This window comes from Bacillus rossius, chromosome 15 (assembly GCF_032445375.1).
Source record: "Bacillus rossius redtenbacheri isolate Brsri chromosome 15, Brsri_v3, whole genome shotgun sequence".
Classification (NCBI taxonomy): domain Eukaryota; kingdom Metazoa; phylum Arthropoda; class Insecta; order Phasmatodea; family Bacillidae; genus Bacillus; species Bacillus rossius.
In genome coordinates this window covers 30,533,313-30,556,449 of record NC_086342.1, presented here as the reverse complement: position 1 = coordinate 30,556,449, position 23,137 = coordinate 30,533,313, and the positions used below count along the sequence as shown (strand labels likewise).

At 38.5% G+C, this 23,137-nt stretch overlaps 1 protein-coding gene across 1 annotated transcript in view; it reads right to left on the bottom strand.

Annotated features, from left to right (window-relative positions):
* Positions 1-5,395: 5,395 nt before the first annotated feature.
* Positions 5,396-23,137, bottom strand: part of LOC134539392 (ankyrin repeat and sterile alpha motif domain-containing protein 1B) — a 372,811-nt gene continuing 355,069 nt past the window's right edge. The window contains exons 15-17 of the mRNA XM_063381388.1: positions 21,218-21,376; positions 19,190-19,327; positions 5,396-16,490 (exon numbers count right to left, since the gene is read on the bottom strand). Coding sequence (XP_063237458.1) covers positions 16,191-16,490; positions 19,190-19,327; positions 21,218-21,376 — 597 coding nt within the window. The 3' untranslated portion in view covers positions 5,396-16,190. The remainder of the gene's footprint in view (positions 16,491-19,189; positions 19,328-21,217; positions 21,377-23,137) is intronic.

Below are 23,137 nucleotides of genomic sequence, written 5' to 3'. Positions count from 1 at the left end.
CGCTCTTGACGGGGCCAATGAGAATGTGGTCACCGTACTGCTGCACCCTCACAATTTGCCATGAGACTCTTAGAAAAAAGCTACAGTGTTTTGCGAAAAACCTTGACATGAAATGAACTCGCGAAATACAGGTGTCCCTATTCGTTGAGCATGTATATGACGTCGATGACCGGAGGAGAATTGATCGTACCTACAGGGCTTAAGAAGCCCGCCCCGGAAGGAAGTGCAAGCGAACAGTCGAGGGCGACTCGAAGGAGGAAATGGGGAGGCAGATTCTAGAGTCCTGAGGGAGACCGAATGAGGAGCGTGGAGGAGTGTCACCCGGGGGAGAGGGGGGGTGGGTTGAAGCCAGAAGGAAGCTCGGTGGGAGGAGACCTCCTATAATTAAGCGTCTAATTGCGAGTGGCGGAGAATGGAGCAATCGGCCGTGAGAAGCGGCAGTCGGGCGGACTTCCTGCCCCCGCGAGTAGGGGAGGCGTCGACGAGATCCGTCGAGCAAGTCCCCACCCCCCCCCCCCCCTTGGGGGGTCCTCACTGGCCTGCGACACCAGGTCTGCCACCCTACTAGACATCTCCTCCCGCGACTCAGGTGAACACTTTTACGAATTCAAACTACCGGGCACCGCAGATAAGAAGGACAAAAAATTCACACTCTCATACAAATTCATACTCCCACTTTCCCAAGTATCAACTAAAAAAAAACGTGCAACTATAATAAATTGTGTAGTTCAAGACTATAAACACTGAAATATGAAAGTCAAAAGTCATAGATTAAAAAGAAAATAATTATTTAACTTATATATAGTGTTATATATATATATCCATTACTACGCTAGTAATTAAATCTCTCAATGACAGCTAAATAAGAATTGATTTTAATACCATGTCATATTGAATTCAATTACGTTTGTTATGAGAAGGGAGGAGCCAGAAGGTAAAATTAAAATTTAAAAAAAAAACATATTTATCTGTTTAGCCTTAACATAAGACTTTACTTTGACTTAAAGTTATGTTCAGTGTTGTAGTTCAGTTAAGTACTCTAGCATTTTGATTTCTCTCTCTCCCTTTTTGCCGCCCCTAATATGTAACGGACCTGCGGATATGCGCCATGCGCCTGTTTGGACACGCGAATTAACGCAAATGAGCACGGAAGAGCCTCGAATAACCGAGTTGATGTGGACCGCGGAAAACTCGAACAAACAGGATCTCGGATGACACGGATGCTCAGCATTTTCACAAAATATTCCTTTGGAAACCGGTTGCCAAGAGATAGTTCGTAACACCACATGAAGTATATTGTAACTTTGCACAAAACATGGCTATGGTTATTTTTGCATGTATGAAATACGTTTTTTTTTTCGAGATAATACTGAAGTATTAAGTATACGGAAATTGGCGCTTGTATTTTATATTTTTACTTTACAGACATAGCCTACAGGATGAAGCATCGATGCCGAATGTTGCTAAAGCCTGCCCCACACGACACCCATTTCCTTAGCAGTTTTCATGTAATTTTTATGCTAGCGCGCCTGCTCCCGTGTGGGTAACATTTCAGCACCCTTCCAAGGGGTCTGGCTCTGGGTATGCTTCTGCTCACGATGCCAAGATGCGCGCGCTGATTCAGGCTGATGCAGAAAAAAAAGTCTGAGCGAGTGTTTCAGTAGGCCTACTCGCCATAGATGTGTAAACATCTGACCTCGGGAACGAGCAAACTCACGTGTTCACATGTTGTTCATGTTGAAAATTAACCTATAATATGAAACTCGGACTTTAAAAAAAATGCCGAGCTTAATAAACAAATTTATAAAAATTAAATAGTCGTTTTTCAAATAAGAAAATTTCAGGAAGCGAATCACATACACTTTCTGCTCACGCCGCTAAAATTCGCTGCCTAAATCGTATATGTGGTTGCCACCATACAACACAGAGAGCAATTAGCACCACGAAACAATCGGATATTTTTAACCACCTATTAAAAACGGCTCCATAAAATTTTATAATAACAGTTTTTGGGTTCAATTATACAAGTTCCAGGAAAGTAGACAACACTATATATAGTCACTTTATATAAATAACCAAGGTGCTGTGTATAAATTTTTCATTAAAAATATCTTATTCCATAAGTAATTTTTTAAGCCGATATCGAAAAAAAATAACTACTTACTTGAAAACAAATAAACAAGAATTTTTTTTATAAATACAGTGATAACAAATGAAATACAATTAAACAAAGGCATGCGAATTGAGTCACACATTACAGATTTGTTATAGCCTACAACAACTTAATTTTAAACTTAAGTCAGTTTTAGTTTTTTTATCAAGTCCATAAACTTGTGACGTAAATCGCTATCTTCAGTCACTTCTATGTAACTAGATATCTTATAGCACAATACTATAATATTACATTATAATTTTATTACAGAATTCTATCATAAAATAATTTTATAGTTAGTTAAAATATTATAGAGTAAATTGTTATGCATTTGTAATTATTTTATAATATTGTAATAGACTCACGAAATTTGTTTTTTCTTGGATGACAAGTGGTTTTTAAAATAATTCTGAAATATTTTATGCATGTATCTATAAACTGTAGGTCGTTTTGGATCAATACTCTATCGTAAAATTTTATCTTCGCTATAAGTTTTAAGCCAGACGTTTTTAATTACCAAAACTAACACGTTTAGTTGGCCTTTGTTAAGACGAGAAAAGGCCATATGTCCAAACCAGTACCAGTACTGTAAAAAGTAGGTAGGCCTATACAAGCCCGAGGTGTACCTACAGTGAATGGTCAGAACGAAGACAGCATATTGGGTTGCTCCCATAGTTACAAAGTTGTCTAATATTCATATGTCCTCAGTCACACCCCCAAAAAATTATCTTTTAAAAATTTCAAAAATTTATTCTTTTTCGATTATGGAGTGTTTCCGAGCCGTTTAGGGTCCTCAACCGCCCACTCGCCTCCCCCCCTTAGGGGAAAGGTCATTTGCCCTGAATTTTATGAAAACCGGGACAATTAAATTACGTTAATTTTGAAGTGCCTCCGGGGCCTTTGGGCACCAACGGACCTCATTTTGGGGTTTGTTGCCCCCCAAAATGTTCGAGAATTTGAAAATGGATTTTGAAGTGCACTTCGAGGATTTTATGAAAAATATTAGTCACGTGTAATCAAATCTTAATATTTGATTTTAACCTACTCCTAATTGTCCTATCGATTAGAAACTTTAGAAGTATATGTAATCCGGATAACCATTCAATAATTTCATGACTTTAACCTGAAGTGATAAGGGGGATAGGGTCATAGAGGCAAAAAACACTGCTTTCGTGCTATGGGCAATAACCATGGTTTTTGTATATCTATAAGCCCGGGGCATGGTTGCAAATTTGCCTAACGGCTGGCTGCCCCACTTCCACCCCCCCCCCCCCCATTTTTTCAGGAAGTCTAAGGTCCACCGCAGAAATTTAGACAATTTTAAAAATCGATTCCTTTTCGATTTGTATTGTTACAGTTTCAAGATGCTGGAGCATCGGGGATTCGACATTACCCCCCCCCCCCCCCTCAAAGGGCGGTTACGTGCCCCCGATTTTCAAAATTCAGGAAAATTAGTCTGTTGATTCTGACGTGCTCCCAAGGTCTTCAGGCACCATCTGCCACCCTTGGATGATACTTGGGGGGGGGGGGGCAAAAAACTATTTCCTCCGAAATTCTTGTGACTCTGAAAATTTATTTGGTAGTGTATTTCAAGGAAATGTTCTTTTTCTCAAAAATAATGTTTACTGGGTCACTCTTTTGGAGAAACATATCACAAAATGTATAGAATATATATTTTTAGTATTTAATGGTGTAATATTGTTTTCCTTAGAGGAATGATTAGTCTATGAGTATCAGCATTCTCTTTGTAATTTATTGTTATATCCGTGCTTCTGATGATACAAATTGATACTGTGGTTGATTTAGAGGAATTTATAAAAAATAATTAAATATAAACTAACAAGTTAAACTTAAAATTATATTTTTAAAAACTAAAAAAAAACACGCTTTCTATGTTGTATGAACTAAAAAGTAAAAAATTATCTTTAATTTTAAGTAATTTTTTCAAAAGCAAAAGAACATACTACAAAGCTGTATACTGTAATTTTTTTAATAGTCTTAAAATAAGAATCAAGTAAAAAATTAAACTTTTAATTTTAATGAAAAAAATTGTGGGGTGCTTCATATCAGGTATCTTAAATGTTAAACCACAAATGGATATTCTTTAGGACCGAGTCACTATGAAAATATACTCTCAGTCATTATCAAGCAGTAGATCTTGAATTTTTTCTCCAAACTTCTCTTGTTGGTATTTAGGGGTGAGATTTATTGGTACTATCTTGTCTGATTATGTTGCAGCATTTTATTTTCGCTCTTGAATGTTCTCCATAAATGTGATAGTTTTAGGGGTCTGTTTACTTAATTATTCTTTTTTATTGCGGGAATTTGAATTTTTTGTTCCAGCTGCTATTTCTTAACAAGTGATGCGATTCACAACTCACTGAGCCCTTCCGTAGATAATTCTAAGTCCGGTAATCATATGCCAACAACGGGTACTTCTAGAGAAACGCCAACAAAACTATTGCGTTAGATTTCTCATTATTGGGGGGGGGGGGGGGGGGGGGGGGTTCGCAGCCCTTTCGACCGACGTATTCATTAGTGCTTTTCGGTGTTATTTCGTTTTTATCTCAATTCACAGTATAATCTTGTATCTATAGTCATAACATGCATGATTACATGGACACTTAGTGAGGTCCCCTGTTTGTCCAGCTGATAATCCGCACTCGAAACATTGGATGAAGTGAAGTAAGTGTTTGTTTTGTGGAAACGGTTCAAGGTACTGTACTCTATGGAAGTGACTGGCTTAGAAGACGGATATTCTACTTCATACTTACGTTACGAGGGACATTTTTCAAGTAAACTTTGTTTGGTCATTAAAAAAAATCGCGAGAAAATGTTTTTTTATTGGCAGTTTAAGTTTATTACAGATCTACTTTAAATTTTCACATTATCGCTATTCAGTTCTAAGAACTTTTTGCAACGTTGCATCAGTTTCTTGAACCCTTCTCCATAGACCTTATGGAAATTAAACCAGTTGACAATTGTGATTTTTGGAATTTTTGCTGTAATTATTGACCCACGTTTTATTACATCAACCAAAATGACATCTTTTTCGTCCCAAGAAACGAGAGCCATCAATTTTCGACTCGAGTACGGAGACTGCATAAACTTTTTCTGGATATGTTTACTAGACGCCTGTATGTAGTCTAAACGCATTGCGTAATTCGAAGTCCATGATGCCTAATGGCCAAAGCGATCGTTTTAGGAAAAAGGAAAGGTTGAAAGAAACAAACACAAACAGTATAATGTTTTCATAAATACTCTTTAATTTTTAAATATCCCTAAGAAATTCGAATAAAATACTAACAATCACATGATGCCGAACAAAATTTACAGATGCAACTTTTCACCAACGGAACACAAAACATAATTCTCACAAAATTGGCGTTCTATAATTGCTTCTATTTTTTTTTTTTTTTAGTTACGATCATAAATAACACGCAAAGCAATATCACACAAAAAACAGCCAATATTTTGTTCTGAGTATCTCCTTTATATAGTGTTTATTTTTCCACTTCCCAAATGTTTTGAAACGATATATTTCTTCGCCATGCACACACACTAAGAACAAATATACAGTCACAACCAGTCTCTCATTACGCATATCAGCCTTCATTTGACAGTCAGGATAAATTATTTTGGCGAATGTGCCTACACCAGCACCTTTTTTATGATTGCCATGACAGGCACTCTCAAATATAATATAGGTAAAACACATGTGAGGCGTATGTAAGCCAGAAAAAAGTAGGTAAACTGTTTGATAAACACAGAAATCAACATTAGTTTAAAGACTACCGCCTTGAATATTTACATAGTTTTCCACATATCCACACAAAATAACAACTAATACACTTATACCGTTTTCACTGGCAATGTTCATAATTTTTTAAAACACTAAACCACCTTTTTGATAGAATTAAAAACTATATCCTAGGTGTTGTGGCAATGTTTGACGTAGTTCTAACATCCTTTGTTAGTCTTAGACAAGAAACTTTCAGACAGAGCGATGCGGTAGTAAAAACAACAAACTAGCCAAATACATTTTCGAAAGAAAAAAAAATTATACTAGCTAGCATATTTTCTCCCATCCTACTTTGTTCCAGTACGTTATCAAGTTATGAAGTGGCACAGAAACTGGAGGGTGTATTTTATTTCCGTTAACGTAAGTTCTAATAGCGCAAGTCTACTGAGAAATTGCGAATTCTGCAATGCAATGAATTAGTGCAATATAATGTTATTTCGGGTTTTGGCCTAAATTTATATTTTCTCATCAAAATAAAAAAATATATAAATAAATTAGTTTAAAATCCAACAGGTTGTGTAACATTAAAATTTAAAAGAGTTTTCATGCATATAACGCTGAAAGTAACTATAAACCATTTTCAGGATCGACATCACGTTTAGATCCCAAAATTTTTTAGTATCTATAATGATTTCATTTAGAGAAATATTCGAAATTGTAGTGGAAAGAAACAATTTTTGTTGAACAAATCTTTTTTTTTTTAAATATTAAAATGTAAATAGGCTAACATTTTACAATTTTAACAATCTGTAAAAAGTGTAACTTTCATCTTAAGCTATCAGTAATTATTGTTAAAGGTGAACTATGTAAATGTTGTTGACTCGATACATTTTTATCACTTTGGATTAGTAATATTTGATAAACTGCAACTTTATGAAATTATTTTTGAGAGAAACAAAACATATTTAAACTAAAATTAAATACATATTCGAAATATACCCTAACTCAATATTTCAAAACCCGAAATAAATATATTGAAGGAAAAAAATTTCAACCATACAGCTGGTACATATTTCACTTCTAAAATAACTTTTTTTTTTATTTGTCGTGTAGTTTTTAAAACCAAGAAATCTCCACAGAAAAATATTTAGCATATAATATTTGAACTCAAAAAATAAGCGCTGAAATTTTTTTTTGACAAGCCAGATTGTGTTTAGTGTCTAAATAATTCTGACAATCATTCACAACTAGGTTTCTCACAAACTGTAGCCTTTACGCAGCCTGAATGTAACTTAAGGACCACGCCTACCCGAGAACACATGCGGTGTTCAGAGGTTCAGGGAAAAAAAAAACAACACGTGATTTGCAAACTGATCGAGATATCCGATTGGTGTCTGTTTACGAAAAACATTTAAGAATATGCTGAGAAAGGATGAATAGTAGAGACCTGCAAAATTCGCGTTTTCGATGGCCTTCAGGATAGACTGCACATACCCCTGTACACTCAGGCAAATAACGCAAGTTCATTGGCTGCCGACTTGTAAGTCGTCTCAGCTTCTTTGTCTGTGATTCGATCCTTCTTTGGTTGAGGGTTTATAACTGGTTGAGATTCGTCCAGATGAACAGTAAGCCAATAGCAAAATTATCTAAGAGGTATATGTGTTTGAATTCTAGCCTATCACATAATGAATCCGCGAATTTTGCAGGTCTCTAATGATTTGTTCTGTTTCTGTGTTTCGTTTTAAAACTGCACTTTCAGGAGAGTGAAAATGGCTAAAACGGATGTTTTCTTAATAACTTGTAGGCATGGAACACCCGGTAAAGGTTATTGAAAGCACTCAAGGGACTTGCAGTACAATTTTATCCACATTCCGCCGCCATGTAATATCACGATTGCCAATCTCAGCTCAAAGTTTCCCTCAAGCAGGTCGAGAAGACACTGTCTCGTGCTTGAAGGCGATGACGCGCTAGAAGCACCAGCGAGTATCGCCCTTATCAGCCTGCCTCAACACAAATACACCTCCGGCTCCTTTTTAGCAGCCTTTTTAACAACCTGAGTCACCACGATCAATTTATCATTAGGGGCATGCATTTTTCGCGAAAAAGATTCCGAGAGTAGATGAAAGTTAAAACTCTATAGCATTGTCTGTGTGGTTAGTGATTGGGTGAGTTTTTTCCAGGTTCATATCTACTGTTACAACACCATTCACAGTCATTCAGTGCGGAAGCAAACGCGTCCTGGGTGGCTGAGTTAAATAAGGCAATTTAGTTTCTTGCAGGTGGCCGCCAATCACAGAGAAAAAACCGCTGATATGGGTAGGCCTACAGCTTGTTTCAGTCTTATAGGCATTCAGAATTTTTTTTCGCGAAACTTGCCTGCCCCTACTTATCATGACTAGAGACCTGCAAAATTCGCGGATTCATTTCGTGATATGCTACAATTCAAATAATTATACCTTAGCGCTGCTTCTGCCACTGGTTCACTGTTAATCTGGATTAATGAGGGCCATTTAGAGACCCTCACTCATAGAAGTGTCGAATCACAGACACTCAGTCGAGACGACTCACAAGTCAGCAGCCAATGAACAGGTGGCATTTGCCCGAGTGTGTTGAGTGTAGTAGAGTCTATCCTGGAGGTCATTGAACCCGCGAATTTTGCAGGTATCTAATCATCGCGTATGTCGGTAATTATTGTAGTTATTTACACGACATGAGAAAAAAATAATAATAATGGAAAGTTTTGTATAGTTCGTTCCTGACCGAACGCGGATTTTTTTTTTTTTTTTTTTTTTTGCGAGCAAACTTTCCGTCTCTTTTCGCGTGAGCTACTCTGTCATTGGAGGACGGAGCGAGCGTGACGTCAAATTCCGCCGCGAACCACAATCCACAAAAGCATAATCAGTCGCGAAAAATATTTGCACGCGTCAAACGGGACTCGGCCTGCGGTCGTTCGACTTCCACTGACGCGTGCAAACACGCGCGAGCGGTTGTAATGACCTCGCACGGACGCGATTCCTCGATATTAGAGCATATCGATTGTCAACACGGAGATGGGGAATTATTATTATTTTTTTTTTCAATTGCAAGAGTCACGTTTTGTTTTTAATTTCTGCGAACAGGACAGGTCGCGACACGTATTTACCTCCGTAAACATTCTGGTGCACGCGGGAAGTATAATTTAAAAAAAAAAAAACCTGCACACATGATTTTTTTTCTTCTTGCGAGCGTTGAAACAATCGAAACGCTATCAGGAAAGCAAGAGAAAAATTATCGTGGCAGAAATATCCCGTCGTTTTCACGATACGTTTACTGGCGTAAATCCACTCTGAGAGAATATTTTCCAAGTATTCCACGTATGCTTAAAGTTCACCTCAAATTATATATATTTATATATTTATTTGTAATCAGCTTCGGAAAGAGTGTAGCCCGAGTGTAAAGCTTTCGCCTTACAGTTAAGTTATAAAATATGTCTGGGAACCCAAGCTAACAAAAAAAAAAATTAAAAGTATTTTATTTAGAGCTGATAGATATAATTGATTTTTAACTGTGTTATTTGCAAAATGCCATTATACGATGATGATTAAAAAATTGACGAAAATAAAACCACAAAAAAAATCAAGAATAAATCATTACTTTTAAGATATTTTGATCATTAATTTCAACTTTTTACTTTTAAAATTTTTACTCACTTGAGAAAGCTTAAAGTTATATTACTGAATTTAAATTTATAGAGTACCTACAAAGCAGTAAAGGAGACATGGGGTATCTAATAAATATTTTGATCACTATTCGACTCTACTCAAAATAATAATGACTATTTTTACCGAGTAGTGAGCAAGTATTTTAAATTTCGTTTACGTTTTAAATAATAACATAATAATGATAACCCAGCGAAACCATTTTCTTCAAAAATAGGTACCAATCAATTTCCAAAGCAACGCAATGAAGAAACAAAATTTCCACATTGACCAATGTTAAGAGTTTTTATTTTTTATGGGCTTTGTTTGAATAAAAGAGGACAAAATGAGAATGTACTAGTTTCATCTTTTAAAATGGGCGTAAATAAGACGGCAGCATCCTCTTCAAGAAAATAACATAACTTACTGGAAAAAATACTACCCTCTACAGTTTCAGCCACGATTAAAATTTTGTTTATCTTTATAAACTCTATGTTTGAATAAAGCAGTTAGCGTGTTGAAGGAACATATTTCAAAAGAATATGTTTTTTTAAAACATTTTAATAGTCTAAGTAAACCTACATTTTTTGATCTTTGTGAGTCTGAATTAATGCATATATTTGGTTTTGTTGGAGCTCATTTGTGTTAGAAAAAAATATTAAGTTTAGGGTTTTTTGCGCCACGTGTTTTTGTACACGGAAGGCTTAATACCGAATTAAATCCATTTCAGACGAGTTTCCACCGGTTGAAGGGACGGGTGTGTGTGAATGGAGTGTAGGTGGCGATGTAGCAGATGACTGGGAACCGTCCTCTCTGGCGGGCGGCCAATAGGAGCCCGTGTCGCTCACCTTCTCACCCCCACCAGGAGACTCAACACAAGACTCTACTCGGCATTCGTCCTTCACACCAGTCGCCTAGCAGAGTCCACCGAGGACGTTTCAATGTGGAGCAGTTTAGAGAAGACACCCGTAGTAGTTCCACGATATGGGATACGATGTGTGAGGAATACGGGGATAAAACCAAAAGCAGTGAAGCTTGGTGGGAAGTGGCACGAAAATGCTATGCCGATTTTGCTGCTCTTCTTGCAGGAGTACAAGCACAATAAATGCTTCCTCGGGTTCTACCATCGTGCTGACTGCTCGCTGGGTAGAGAAGTTGCCTGGTGTGAATCCAGCCCAAAACAGATTTAATTACAATGTCACTTAAATAATTAAATATTAAGTTATTCAAGACAACCAAAAACGAATTTCTGAGAAACTGAAGTTCGCATTTATAAACTAAAAAAGAGAAAATACGCAAAATATTTTTTTATAGAAAATATTTTCTTATAATCGAAAAAATCATTTTTTTTAAAAATAAAGTGCGTTTTTACACGTTTAACTTACCTACGGATATACATTTTTATGTAATCTTGAAGTGTTTGTTAGTCTGTGCAAGCCTAGTTTCTGAACGATGCAGTAGCGTAGCCAGGATTTGTGTATAGGGGGGGGGGGGGGTTGAGAAGCATGGCCCCCCCCCCCCCCTATTTAAGCGGGGGGTTCGGGGCTCCTCCCCCGTAAAAATTTGGATTCTAAGGTGTAAAATAGTGCTATTTGAGCAGTTTTCGGTACTTAACTTTAAATATTGTAATGGTAAAAATATTAATTTTTTAATAAAAAAAATTGGTTGTCTGTAAAGTCGGTTTACGGACGATAGTTTAACGTGACAACGTCATAACAAAACATTGATGAAATGATTGATCCAGAAGAAAAGGAAATATCATATTCGGCCTGAGACTGAGCCGTAATAGTTTTTTGCAACCAAACCATTTAGGCATTAAAAATATTATATTCTTTGAGGAAGAATTTTCTTTAATTTTTCCATCTTTTGCATGATAAAATCTACCTCTGCATACTTTTATGAATAAAATTGAATCATTTTTATTGAATTATCTCTATTTTGTATGGATACAAAGGAGTGAAATTAAATGTGCAATTGAATTAATAAATTTACTTTTATTTGCATTCATTAATTCAAATATATTTATTACTTTTGAAATGTTGCGTGCGCCGTATTTATTTTTTCAAGAACAAATTTTTTTTTTTTGCAGCTGCCGGGATTTGAACCAACATTTGTACGCTTACCACACGCCCACGAGGCCATTCTAATGTAATGTAGTTTCAGATGTCATATATATATTTATAAAAATTTTGTTCACGGTAGGGGAATAATATGAACACGATTTTATAACAAATACGCATTCCAAATACACCAAACTTATTTATAATGTGTTACATGTGCAAAAGATCCCGGGTGTAATTTGAATTATTATGTAAAACTGTAAAACACCATTGTTGGTTCAAAACGTATTTGAATTTTCAACATTACGTTTAAATAACCGTACCGATTGTGCTGAAAATCGGTGGACGATCGTTAAATTACATAGTATTAATAATTAAAACGACGAAAATATGATTGAAAAGTCAAATCGATGGTTGTTCCAATCGAGTGGAAGAGAGATGCCACGCATGCGTACAATGAGCATGAAGAGAGATGCCACGCATGCGTACAATGAGCAAAAAGGACACATCCGTAGTGGGACATCCGTAGTGGGACACTTTTTCGTGCGTGCAGCCGGCGTTCATCGATTTATTATACGTTGTCATGTCAAAAAATTGTTTGAGTGATGAAGTAAGAAATTAATTAAAGATATTTTAATCAATCCAAGTGCCTTGTCCACGTCCACTCAAAATCATAAATCATGCTCGAAGCTCGACAATACAAAAAAAAGGAATAAAAATGGTTGGATTTCGGCAGAACTGGCCTATTCCTGGAAACAATTAGCTTTAGCTTGAAGAGTTACCCAGTCACCACCTGCATATAATTACCGCGCTGGTTAAATAAAGTAGGTGTAAGATATTTGAAAGCTTGGGACCCGTCACGGCGTCACAACCCCTAAACCCCCCCCCCCCCCCTGGCTTCGCCACTGGGGCTCCCCCATTGCACAACATTATTGGAGCCAAAATATTTAATTATATTCGATAGTAATACAATACCAAATACATCTTCATTCCAATAATACTTTAAAGCTAAAACTGTAGCACAGATCATTTTATTTCAGTGATCTTTTAAGTAGCTTTTATAAGCTTTAAGTAATTTGCTATTTTATTATTTACTTTACATGTGTTATTTGTGTTAGAAACTTTATCATTATAAATTACCCATTAAATAAACAACTAAATTTAATTAATGAGTTAAATGCTTTAAAAGTACATAGTTGCTATGTACCAGAGTATGTATGCAGAGTGCAATTTTCCAATTAGCATTGGAACTGAGTATATGGGTGAACAAACACAATACTGCCTAAATAAAATGACTTTTCAAACGCTGAAACGTTCGAAATTATCCAATTATAGGTAAACCAAAAAATAAAACACATCATTCTGAGCTCTCAAAGATACTAAAAACATTCAGAAAATATGTAAAAACAACATTTATCTAATTATTTAAGAAATTTTAGAATTAATTTATTAGAGGATAAGGAACTTTCGGCCATATATTTTTTTTATGATAAAATATTATTTTGGCTAACTATAAAACATAATACCTTCCTAATTCATCTATATAATTCTAACAGTAAAAAAAATTATACGCTGGCTTTGTCAGTACGTTTACTTTTGGTCAGGTTGTCTTGTTTTTATTCTCATCAGCAATAATAAAAAAAACTTAATTTACATCCATCACTTTACAATGTCCCAAATGCACTGAACAACACTTGTGCGAATAAGTAATATGTACAACTATCCAAAAACTTTACTACAGGAAAATAGAGGATTATCTTAAACGTGCGTTTACATTGAAATTGATGATATTAAACAATAAAAGTAGTATTTCATGTATTATTCTCTGTTATCTTAAACTATCACGAAAAAAATCGCGATACTATAAAAAAAAGTATGTAGTTTAGAAGATTGCAAAGGGGGTTATCAAACAAAATAGAGGATTCAGTTGAAAACATGAACCCGGAAAAAAAATTGATTAACAAAAATACTTTTTCCAAGAATCAGAGACAAGCACAGCCTTACTAAATTTGTGCTACTTGGAAAACGCTTTACGAATTCATCATTTTAAAAGTGTTTGAAACAACTGATGCAAGATTTTAAAACACATATTACTAAAATAAAATTCCTTAGAAACTATCAGACTTCAAGCTTGGTGTCATTTTCCTAACTAGGCCGGCACTTTTTAATCCTTGCCTGAAGTATACACCAGTGCAACAAAAGTTCCCAACATCTTGTTGCATTCATATATACTCTACAATTAAAATAGAAAGCCTTAAAATTATATTTGTACTTAAAACGTTTAAAGTCAAACATTGTGCTAAACGACTCATACTGTGAATACTCATACTACAAGAACTTTAAACTAGTGCATGAAAACCATAATGTACAAAATATTTCACAATTAAGTTATCCGATACTACACATTAACTATGGTATGATATTTATAACGTCACATATTTTGTTGGTAACATGGGATAAAGTAATTGGGCGAAATCTTGAATGAATTTGAAACTCTTGAAAATATTTAGTTTCATATCAGGACAGAATGTTGTAGAACCATCACTCGGAACTTCATGTTCATATCACATTTTCTCATTAAACATGTGCTCTCGGTTCTCTCAGACTAGCAGGTAAAATGTATCAAGCTGAACGTAAAATACAAGTTTAAAATGTGAATCATTAACTACGTGAATAACGAGAAAACCTGTTTATTTTATCGTTTAAGCACAATTTGTAACAACACATCAAATATGGTATTTTCTTGTCCAAGAAATATGTGGGTAACTAAGCTTCAAAATATGTTCACTTATTATATTTAGCGAAAGTAAACACTATTTTACTAATATTTTTAATAAAGTATGTTTAAAAACTATTTCTATCTTCTGTTTTGAAAATATGTTACTCGAGGATAAACATAAAAACGCTATAGAATGATTATGATTAACATTTGTTCCGGCCAACCCACCAAAAACTGTATACAACACGTAATTACAAAAACTACTGAGGTAATAATCATCCTTAGAAACAAAGGTGCCATGGTCCGCTGTATAAATGGAGTTTAAAAGGGCGCCTTTGTTGTTATATTCGCTAAAAAGGTGTTTTCAGGAGAGAAATAATCATATAAAACAACATTACACATATTCTCTATGCTAAATGGAGTGTTTTTTTCACTATGCTAAATGTGTATATTTAGAAAACTATTTCGACCCTAAAGCCGAATCAACAGTTAATTCTGGGAATGACTGGTAAACCATTGGCACACATTGAGAATAAATATTAATCAATAGTTGAAACAAGGGCCGCAACTAGAGTGGGGGGGGGGGGGGGGGGGCAAGCGGGGCATACGCCCCGGGTGCAAAGCTGTGGGGGCGCCGAAATCGCTTGCATTGTAATTCCTACTACAACTGGTTTTTGCATGGAAGTTACAGTAGCACAGAAACTGTTACATGTAGGTATGTAAAATGCTTAAATAGCACCATTTTTCCGCGGGAGGGCCCCCGAACATCCGCTTTATTGGTGTGGTATGTGCTAAACAAGAGGGGGGGGGGGGGGGGGGCGCATGAATCCATTCATGCCCCGGTTGCCAGAGACTCTAGTTGCGGCCCTGGCGGATAGCGAATTTCCAGCTTAGAAATTAAAACCGACTTGGAGCAATATTTTCAATGCTTCAACTTCAGTGTGTGACAAATTTCTTACAACCCTTTCTAAAAACAATACATTCAAAAACTGTATTCTCCTAAAGTGTACTTAACACGAATGGAACATAATTTTTACATTGCATTAAATATACAGCCTAGGGTAGGTAGGGGAAAGCTGCCAGCGAGGTTAAGTCCGTTATAACCCTTGCCAACGCGGGCACTCGATGGACACGCAAACACACAGCAGCGATATGTAAGCTCCTGTCCTTAACAGCGGGGCGATGAAAACACTAGCAAAGGCAAACAAGGAGAGGAAGCTACAGTTCCTACAGTTCCGTGCAGGGCTGGAGAAAAAGAAACAGGAGAGGAACAATTATACAATTTTTTTAAGGATGAGCAGGGTGACTGGGAAAAAAAGGAAAGCGAGAAAGGAGAGGAAAATACTTTTCCTTAGAGATCACAGAGGCAATAGCGGGGTGGGAGAAGGAGAAATCAGAGAAGAGCGATGATACGATAGCCAGGGAGGGTGGGAGAGGGAGATACAGGGGGAAGCGAGAAAGGAGAGGAAACCACATTTCCTTTGAGATCACAGAGGCAGTTGCGGGGCGGGAGAAGGAGGGACAGGAGAGGGGCGGTAGTACGACAGGCAGGGAGGGCGGGGAGAGGGAGATACAGGTGGAAGCGGGTAAGGAGAGGAAACCACATTTCCTTTGAGATCACAGAGGCAGTTGCGGGGCGGGAGAAGGAGGGACAGGAGAGGGGCGATAGTGCGACAGCCTGGGAGGGTGGGAGAGGGAGATACAGGGGGAGGCGAGAAAGGAGAGGAAACCACATTTCCTTTGAGATCACAGAGGCAGTTGCGGGGCGGGAGAAGGAGGGACAGGAGAGGGGCGACGGAGCGATAGTACGATCACCAGGGAGGGCGGGACCACGGGGACACTAGAGTTCCTCGGTCTGCACGATGGGCGCCTGGGACGGCGTCGTCGCCTTGGGCGTGTGAGGGGCGGAGGGAGCGGGCGGCGGGGCCGACTCCTGCTGGCCGTTCAGCCGCACCTCGTCTACGGACAGGGATCGCGCGTGTCCGGCGGCGAGCAGCGGCAGGATCTGGTTGGCCGACTGCGAGCGCGTGTGGCCGTTGCGGGCGGCGGCCGGGGCCGGCGGCGCCTGGTCTCGCAGCGCCATCTGGTACGCCACCTCGAAGGCCTGGCCCAGCGTCAGTATCACCTCGGTCGCCTGGTCCTGCGAATACAATGCACCAGATGTATCTTGATTGTTCTTCTATGGCATCAATCTGGCACTAACTCTCAAAATTTATCAATTGCTTTATTGTTATTTACGCAATATAATATAATAGGGATCGCAGACTTACACAACCATTGTCAGAATTTCCTTATGAGTCAACTACTGCTTAGCTGAATGGTTAAGAGGGCTTGGGTCATGGGCGTATACATGGGGGAGGGGGAAGACGAAGGCCTGGGGCCTCCTCTGCGCTTGCAAAAGCATGACTGTGAAACGGAATTGATAAACATTGTGAAATGAGATTGATAAAGATAAATATAAAAACTACGTTTTACAGTAAACCTTCTGTATATATTATAGTTTTCGGCTGACTGAATGCTTTTAGGCCAAAATATTGGAGATATACAACATAAAAACAACCCATCCAGATATGACTTGTGTCTCCCATGTGCAAAGCTCTTGGGTCAGGAGTCTCCTCCCCTCTCGTACGAATTTCTACCGGTCCATCTTGCGAATCATACATATTTGCGCATTTCCGTGGGGGGGGGGGGGGGGGGTGGCAATGATCCTGGGATGGGCTCTGCCTCAGCCTTTCATTGTAGCACTTCCCCAAACACCTTAGAGTCACCATGAAATGGTGTATCCGTTTCATCCATGGCTCTAGAGAGCCCGTGTCGATGGTGTTACTTCCGCCCTGACGGGATATGTATGCAATGACACCTGTCATTGCGTACGTATCCCGTCAGTATTTCCTGAAACAACGTTTAATATCGCTTGGCTTTTGTCGTTTCGGTCGCCATCTTCAGTACATAAATGCTAACCTAAAGATGGAAACTGCAAGTTGGACCTAAAGGTCAGTGAAATCTTAAACTTCGACGCGGCTAGAACTCAGATCACCTATCTTGAACATAATTACGAAACATAGTAAAATAATCCAAGAACCTCCCAAATTGAGAATTTTGGATGAATTGAGGATACGATAAAGCCAACACTAGCACACGCAAGTCCCGTAACTGTCATTCTGCAAGTAAATGTTCAAATTTGGCATTTTTGATGCAAATTTTTCAATACAGGGCGAATTAATTAGTCATTAAATGTGTGCAAACTGTTCGTTATGTATCCAAAAGTATCTAATGCACACAGCAGCCTAAATTCGTGTAGTCTAGCCAGACTTGCTGTGGTCAGAACGTTGGGCGCCAGACTGACATGTTTAACAGTAGTAGGGTTCCTGTGGGTAGGAAGGAGGTTTGAGCAAAGCCAGTACCTGTTCAATAGTAAGGCTTACTTCTTCAGAGTAATTTTAATTTGGCCTGATACACACTCACACACACATCAATTTTTGCCTTTCCTGTCATTAGTATTATCTGAGAAAGTGCTTTCTTGAATTTAATGTTTATTGTAAATTTTTATTAACAGATGTTTACTAAATATTATCTAAAAGCTGTGGTAATAATTATTTCTCCTGACTTATCTTTAACAGCTACAAATAATGTTTAGTACAGGAGCAGGGCATTTTTTTCTATTTTGTTTTACTTGTTGTCTTGTGTTCATTTAAAAATATTGACTTTAATGGGAAAAAGGAAAATGTTTTATTGCCACGTATAATCATGCGATTACACCAGAATTTGATCGTCAGCATTTATGAAACTGACCCGAAGATAATTTATCAGGAAAGGATATATAAACATTTCCTAAGATAAATGACCAAATAAATCGCCGAGACTTAAGTTCTAGGTTGGTTTGAAATTTTGTTTTAAATAGTTATTATTTTTTTATTTTTCCATAAAAGTAAAATAGCCCAGGTCCCACAAAATCTAGGGTCGCTACTGGTTTAATAAATATTTGGTAATAAATGCTATAACCCAATTACAATTACAAGAGAGATACATCTAAAAGAAAGAGTACATATGATAGAACAAAAACTTTTCGCAATTAAAACCTCGACTTGTAAGAATATTGTAAGGGGTAAAACGGAGAGAGACAGAGAAAGAGAAAGATATAAGGAAAACAGTTCAAAATAACTAAGAATTAACAAAATACCTTAAAATAATTGCTTAGGATATCAATAATAATTGACCAATTAGTAATAATTAATTAACAATATATATTTTTTACGGTTTAAATACTCCTACCACAAAGAAAAAATTGTGCGTATTACTTTCAAAAAATTCTGCCATTTGTAACAGGCCAAATCTCTGAACGAAATATAAAATTCATAACAGGTAGCGCTAGCTTTGTGGGAAATGCAGAGACTGTAACAACTTCGCTCTCTACGCTGCTGGTTGAACAAGTAGGAACGCGAGCGCGCTGGTAGCAAATATAAAATTCAAGGCCCTCACAGTTGATTGCATGGGATACCTATACCTATTTTCTGGGGAAAAAAAAGCGCATCCACGCATTATATGTCTTATTCTTTCTTTCATGATTTTCTTTCGGTTCTTTTTTTTTGTGCACAAAGAGGAAAACTAAATAGAGCCCAACAACGTGTATAGCATAGTGCTCTTTTTATATATTTTCGCCCAAGTAGCTATTATCTGTCCTTTTCGCGTCAGAATAGTATCACAAAAATGGTTCGCGAAAACGCTGCATTAAAATTTCGGCCTTGAAATTCAACTCTCAACGCGCCCAAAGCATGAACAGCAAATGAAGAGGTGATGAAACAACTGGGGGTGAACGGGGTGACGGGGGTGGCAACTCACCATGGTCAGCACGCAGAACACGTGGCAGTAGTGGCTCTTGCTGGCGTGGTCCTTGGTGATGTAGGCGAAGTGCGTAAGGTCGTCGGCGTCCTGGCAGGCGCAGTGGATGTTGCGTATCTCGTGCTCGCACACCAGCTCCTGCGGGCAGGCGCGGCCACTGAGTCGGCTGGTTCGCCCGGGATTCGACACTTGTTTGGCCCGGAGTCGTCCAGGTGAAACAGTGACACAATAGCAAGAGACGCTTAGATGTACATGTAGTTAAACTTCAGCATATCGCCGACTGAACCCGCTAATTTTTTTTCCGGCCACTAGTTATTTACACTCCCTGAAGGACCAAAAAAAACCTATGAAAAACACCAATGAAAACATCTCACCAAATCGCGAGTGACCCGGATATAAGATTAAATGACACATGGCATCGACACGATTAGGCAAACTGTTATGGATTCCAGCGTGGCAACAGGAAATAACGAAATGCGCAGGTATTCGCTGATGACTAGGAACTGACAAAAAAAATTGCGACCTCGACGACCTACAGGATGGACTACACGGTCCTCTGTATACTCGGGCAAATAACGCCAGTTCACTGGCCGCTGGCTTATGAGTCGTCTGAACTGTTTGCTGTAATTCGATACTTCTTTGGTTTAGTCTCCCTTTCTCATTGGCTCAGAGACGTCCTGATTATCAGTGAGCCAATAGCATAAGCAGCATATGGTATATGTATTGGAATTTTTAGTCTATTACGAATTTTTCCGGTCTCAGCTGATGAGGCACACTGTTAGGAATTACAGTAAATCTACGAACTTTTCAAACGAAGAATAAAACTGAAATAACAGAATTCTTCTTCTTCGTCTCAGGTAACTTGATCCAAGCAGAAACTACGCCTGATTATGACTTCGAGTTTAGTGTTTCGTAGTAAACAGAGTAATAAAAGAAGGTTTTTGATGTATATTCAACAAGATTTCGAATGTTTTGTTAATATAATAAGATTGTTATTAGTGTTTATCCGTGTTAAAAATAAGCCAACTCTGTATCATACATTTTCGAAGATAAACAGTAAATTTACGAAGATCTCTGTATAATTTGTAACCTGCCTTCAACTCAAATTTAAGGTGGAATTTTTTCACAGTGCAGTAGACTCCCTATTCTCAAAATCAGGCACTTCTTCAAATTCCTCCAAATATCATAACTTCATTCCCTTATAAAGTGTAACCTAGAGGTTAGCTGTGTGAGTAACCCACGTGAGGGTGTGGTCATTTCGGTTTGCAATGCTCCTCGGTACTAAACGATGCATATTTATCACAGAAATCATCTTCAGGTTCGACCGTAAACTCAACCGGTAGTTTAGCTCCGTCAAAATCTACTGCAATCAGCTGGTGCATCCAAATAAAAACTACAAATGAATCGGCACATGCTAAAAGGACCTCAGTCACAAAAAAAAATTACAAAAGTGAGTTAAGAATGAAAATCGCATGCTAAAGGATAGCTTTAACTATCTATGTTAAAAAGGATAGCTAATATTATCTAGGGAAATTCTTAATGTACGCTAAAAGGGTTCCTTGGAGACAAATTTATTAATTTTTCTCATAACTGTGTTGCTTGGTCTGAGGCACTTTTAGCATGTGCCGATTGAAATAATCTTTAACTGTGACACATATTACTGTAAAAAAAAGAACACTTGCAGTTCACATTTAATTAATAGAGACCTGTAAAATTCGCGATTTCAAATCCCTAAAGGATAGACTCCATGATCCTCTATGCACTCGTGCAAATTACATCTGCTGAATGGTTACACCTGTTGACTGGAATGATCGTGATTCGCTAATTCTTCTGTTAAAGATATTTTCATTGGTCCAGAGTCCTTCAGATGAACTGTGGCCCAATCACTGAAGCAAAATAATGTCAAAAAAGTATTTGGACTCTATCCTATCGCGAAATGAATCCGCGGATTTCACAGGTCTCTATTCATCAACTGAAGAAACAAAGTGATCCAGTTCGGAAGCTCGAGGGGAGTCGAGCGGAGCTGACCTGGTCGGCGGGGTTGAGGAACTGCACTCCGTGGTAGGAGATGGCGAGCACGATGTCCGGACTGGTCTTGGGCTCCTTCGTGGCCTTCTTCAGCTTCTGGATCGACTTCTTGGTGGACTCGGTGCCGCGGAGCTCCTTCACCACGGTCGAGCCCAGGTACTGCGAGCACAACACCGCCGGGTCCAAGGTCAACCTGGTTCGCCCGCCAAACGCGTGAACTCTCATCAGCTAGGGACACCTGTATTTCGCGATTTCATTTCATGTCAAGGTATTTCACCAAAACAATGTAGCTTTTTCTAAGAGTCATGGCTAACCTGTAGGATGAACTCCATAGTTCTACGTACACTAGGTCAAATGCCACCCACTCATTGTCTACTGTCTTGTGAGACGTCCCAACGTAGCAGCCTGTGATTCGATACAGCTTTTGTTGGTTGTTTATCATTGGCCGAGAGTCCTCCATGTGAGTTGTGAGCCAATAGCAGAGGCAGCACTGAGGTATAACTATTTGTATTTAAGCCTAGCGCGAAATGAACCCGCGAATTTTTCCGGTCTCTAGCATGGCAAATTGTGAGGGTGCAGCTGTACGGTGACCACATTCTCATTGGCTCCGTCAAGAGCGGGACGACACCTCTCACCGACCTCAGCCAATAACCACAGGAGAAAAGCTACAGTATTTTGCGAAATACCTTGACACGAAATGTATTCGTGAAATACAGGTGTCCCTACTCATCATCACATAACTAGGGACTCCTCGATCATCCATGCACTCGGACAAATACCACCTGCTCATTGGCTACTGACGTGTTGAGCTGCTTTTGTTGGGATTTATTTTAATCGGCTCGGAGTCCTACAGATGACCTGTGGTCCAGTCAATGCAGCGGCAAAAAGAGGTACACCTATTTGGATTCAAGTATGTCACCCACAATTATCTCGCAATGCAGACTTGAAGCACATACAAGCATACCATTATTTCTCGTTAATGACACGCCCATGAAAACCCTGAGCCAGCTGTAAACAAGGAGAAGAAGTGGTTCTTAGATCACGTGTAACCAGCCTTGTTATCGACCAGAGCACACTAACAAGGCTTCACTTTTACCAGAGCCATTACATTAAATTTAAGTTTAAATTTTCGGTCTGCTAATTGAATGATTCGACAGTCGACGTAGCTGCTCCGGCACTGAATTCTAGCGGCAGATGCGGAAACTACGTGTGCTTCGCGTCTAGAAATGTAGTTGTAAATATTTATCACGCCCGGCATTATTTTAAAGAATTATAAGTTAATTTAGTGTCCGAGTTACGTATTACAAGTGTATTTTCAACACGAGAACACATTAATTTGCTCGTTGCCGAGGTTAGATGTTACACATCTCTGGCGAGTGCTGAACGATTCGCATATTTTTGTTCTCGGGTGTAATTTATCCGACGCAGGGCGTCTGCAGGTATTCAAAGCACACTCGGTCTAGCGGCGCTCGGGTCGTAAGTCCCCGCCGCGGAAAGACAGCCGTAAATTCGTCGCGAGGTAGCAGTTGCGTGCCTCGCAAAGCACACGGCTATAATACATAACGCGGAGTCAAAACTGGAGAGGGGACAGATTTACAGCTGAGAAATTCGTGAGAAAGTACTGTAGTTCTTCGTGGTTGTTCTACCTGCAGACCACGTAACTGCGTGCGCTGTCTGAATAACGTTTTGATTTTAGAAGACATAACTGGATATGAGAGAAAAAAATCAAAATGCACATAGCAAAAATTATCGATGGATAGGGACACCTGTATTTCACGAATACATTTCGTGTCAAGGTATTTCACAAAATACTGTAGTTTTTCTCCTGTGGTTATTGGCTGAGGTCGGTGAGAGGTGTCGTCCCGCTCTTGACGGGGCCAATGAGAATGTGGTCACCGTACTGCTGCACCCTCACAGTTT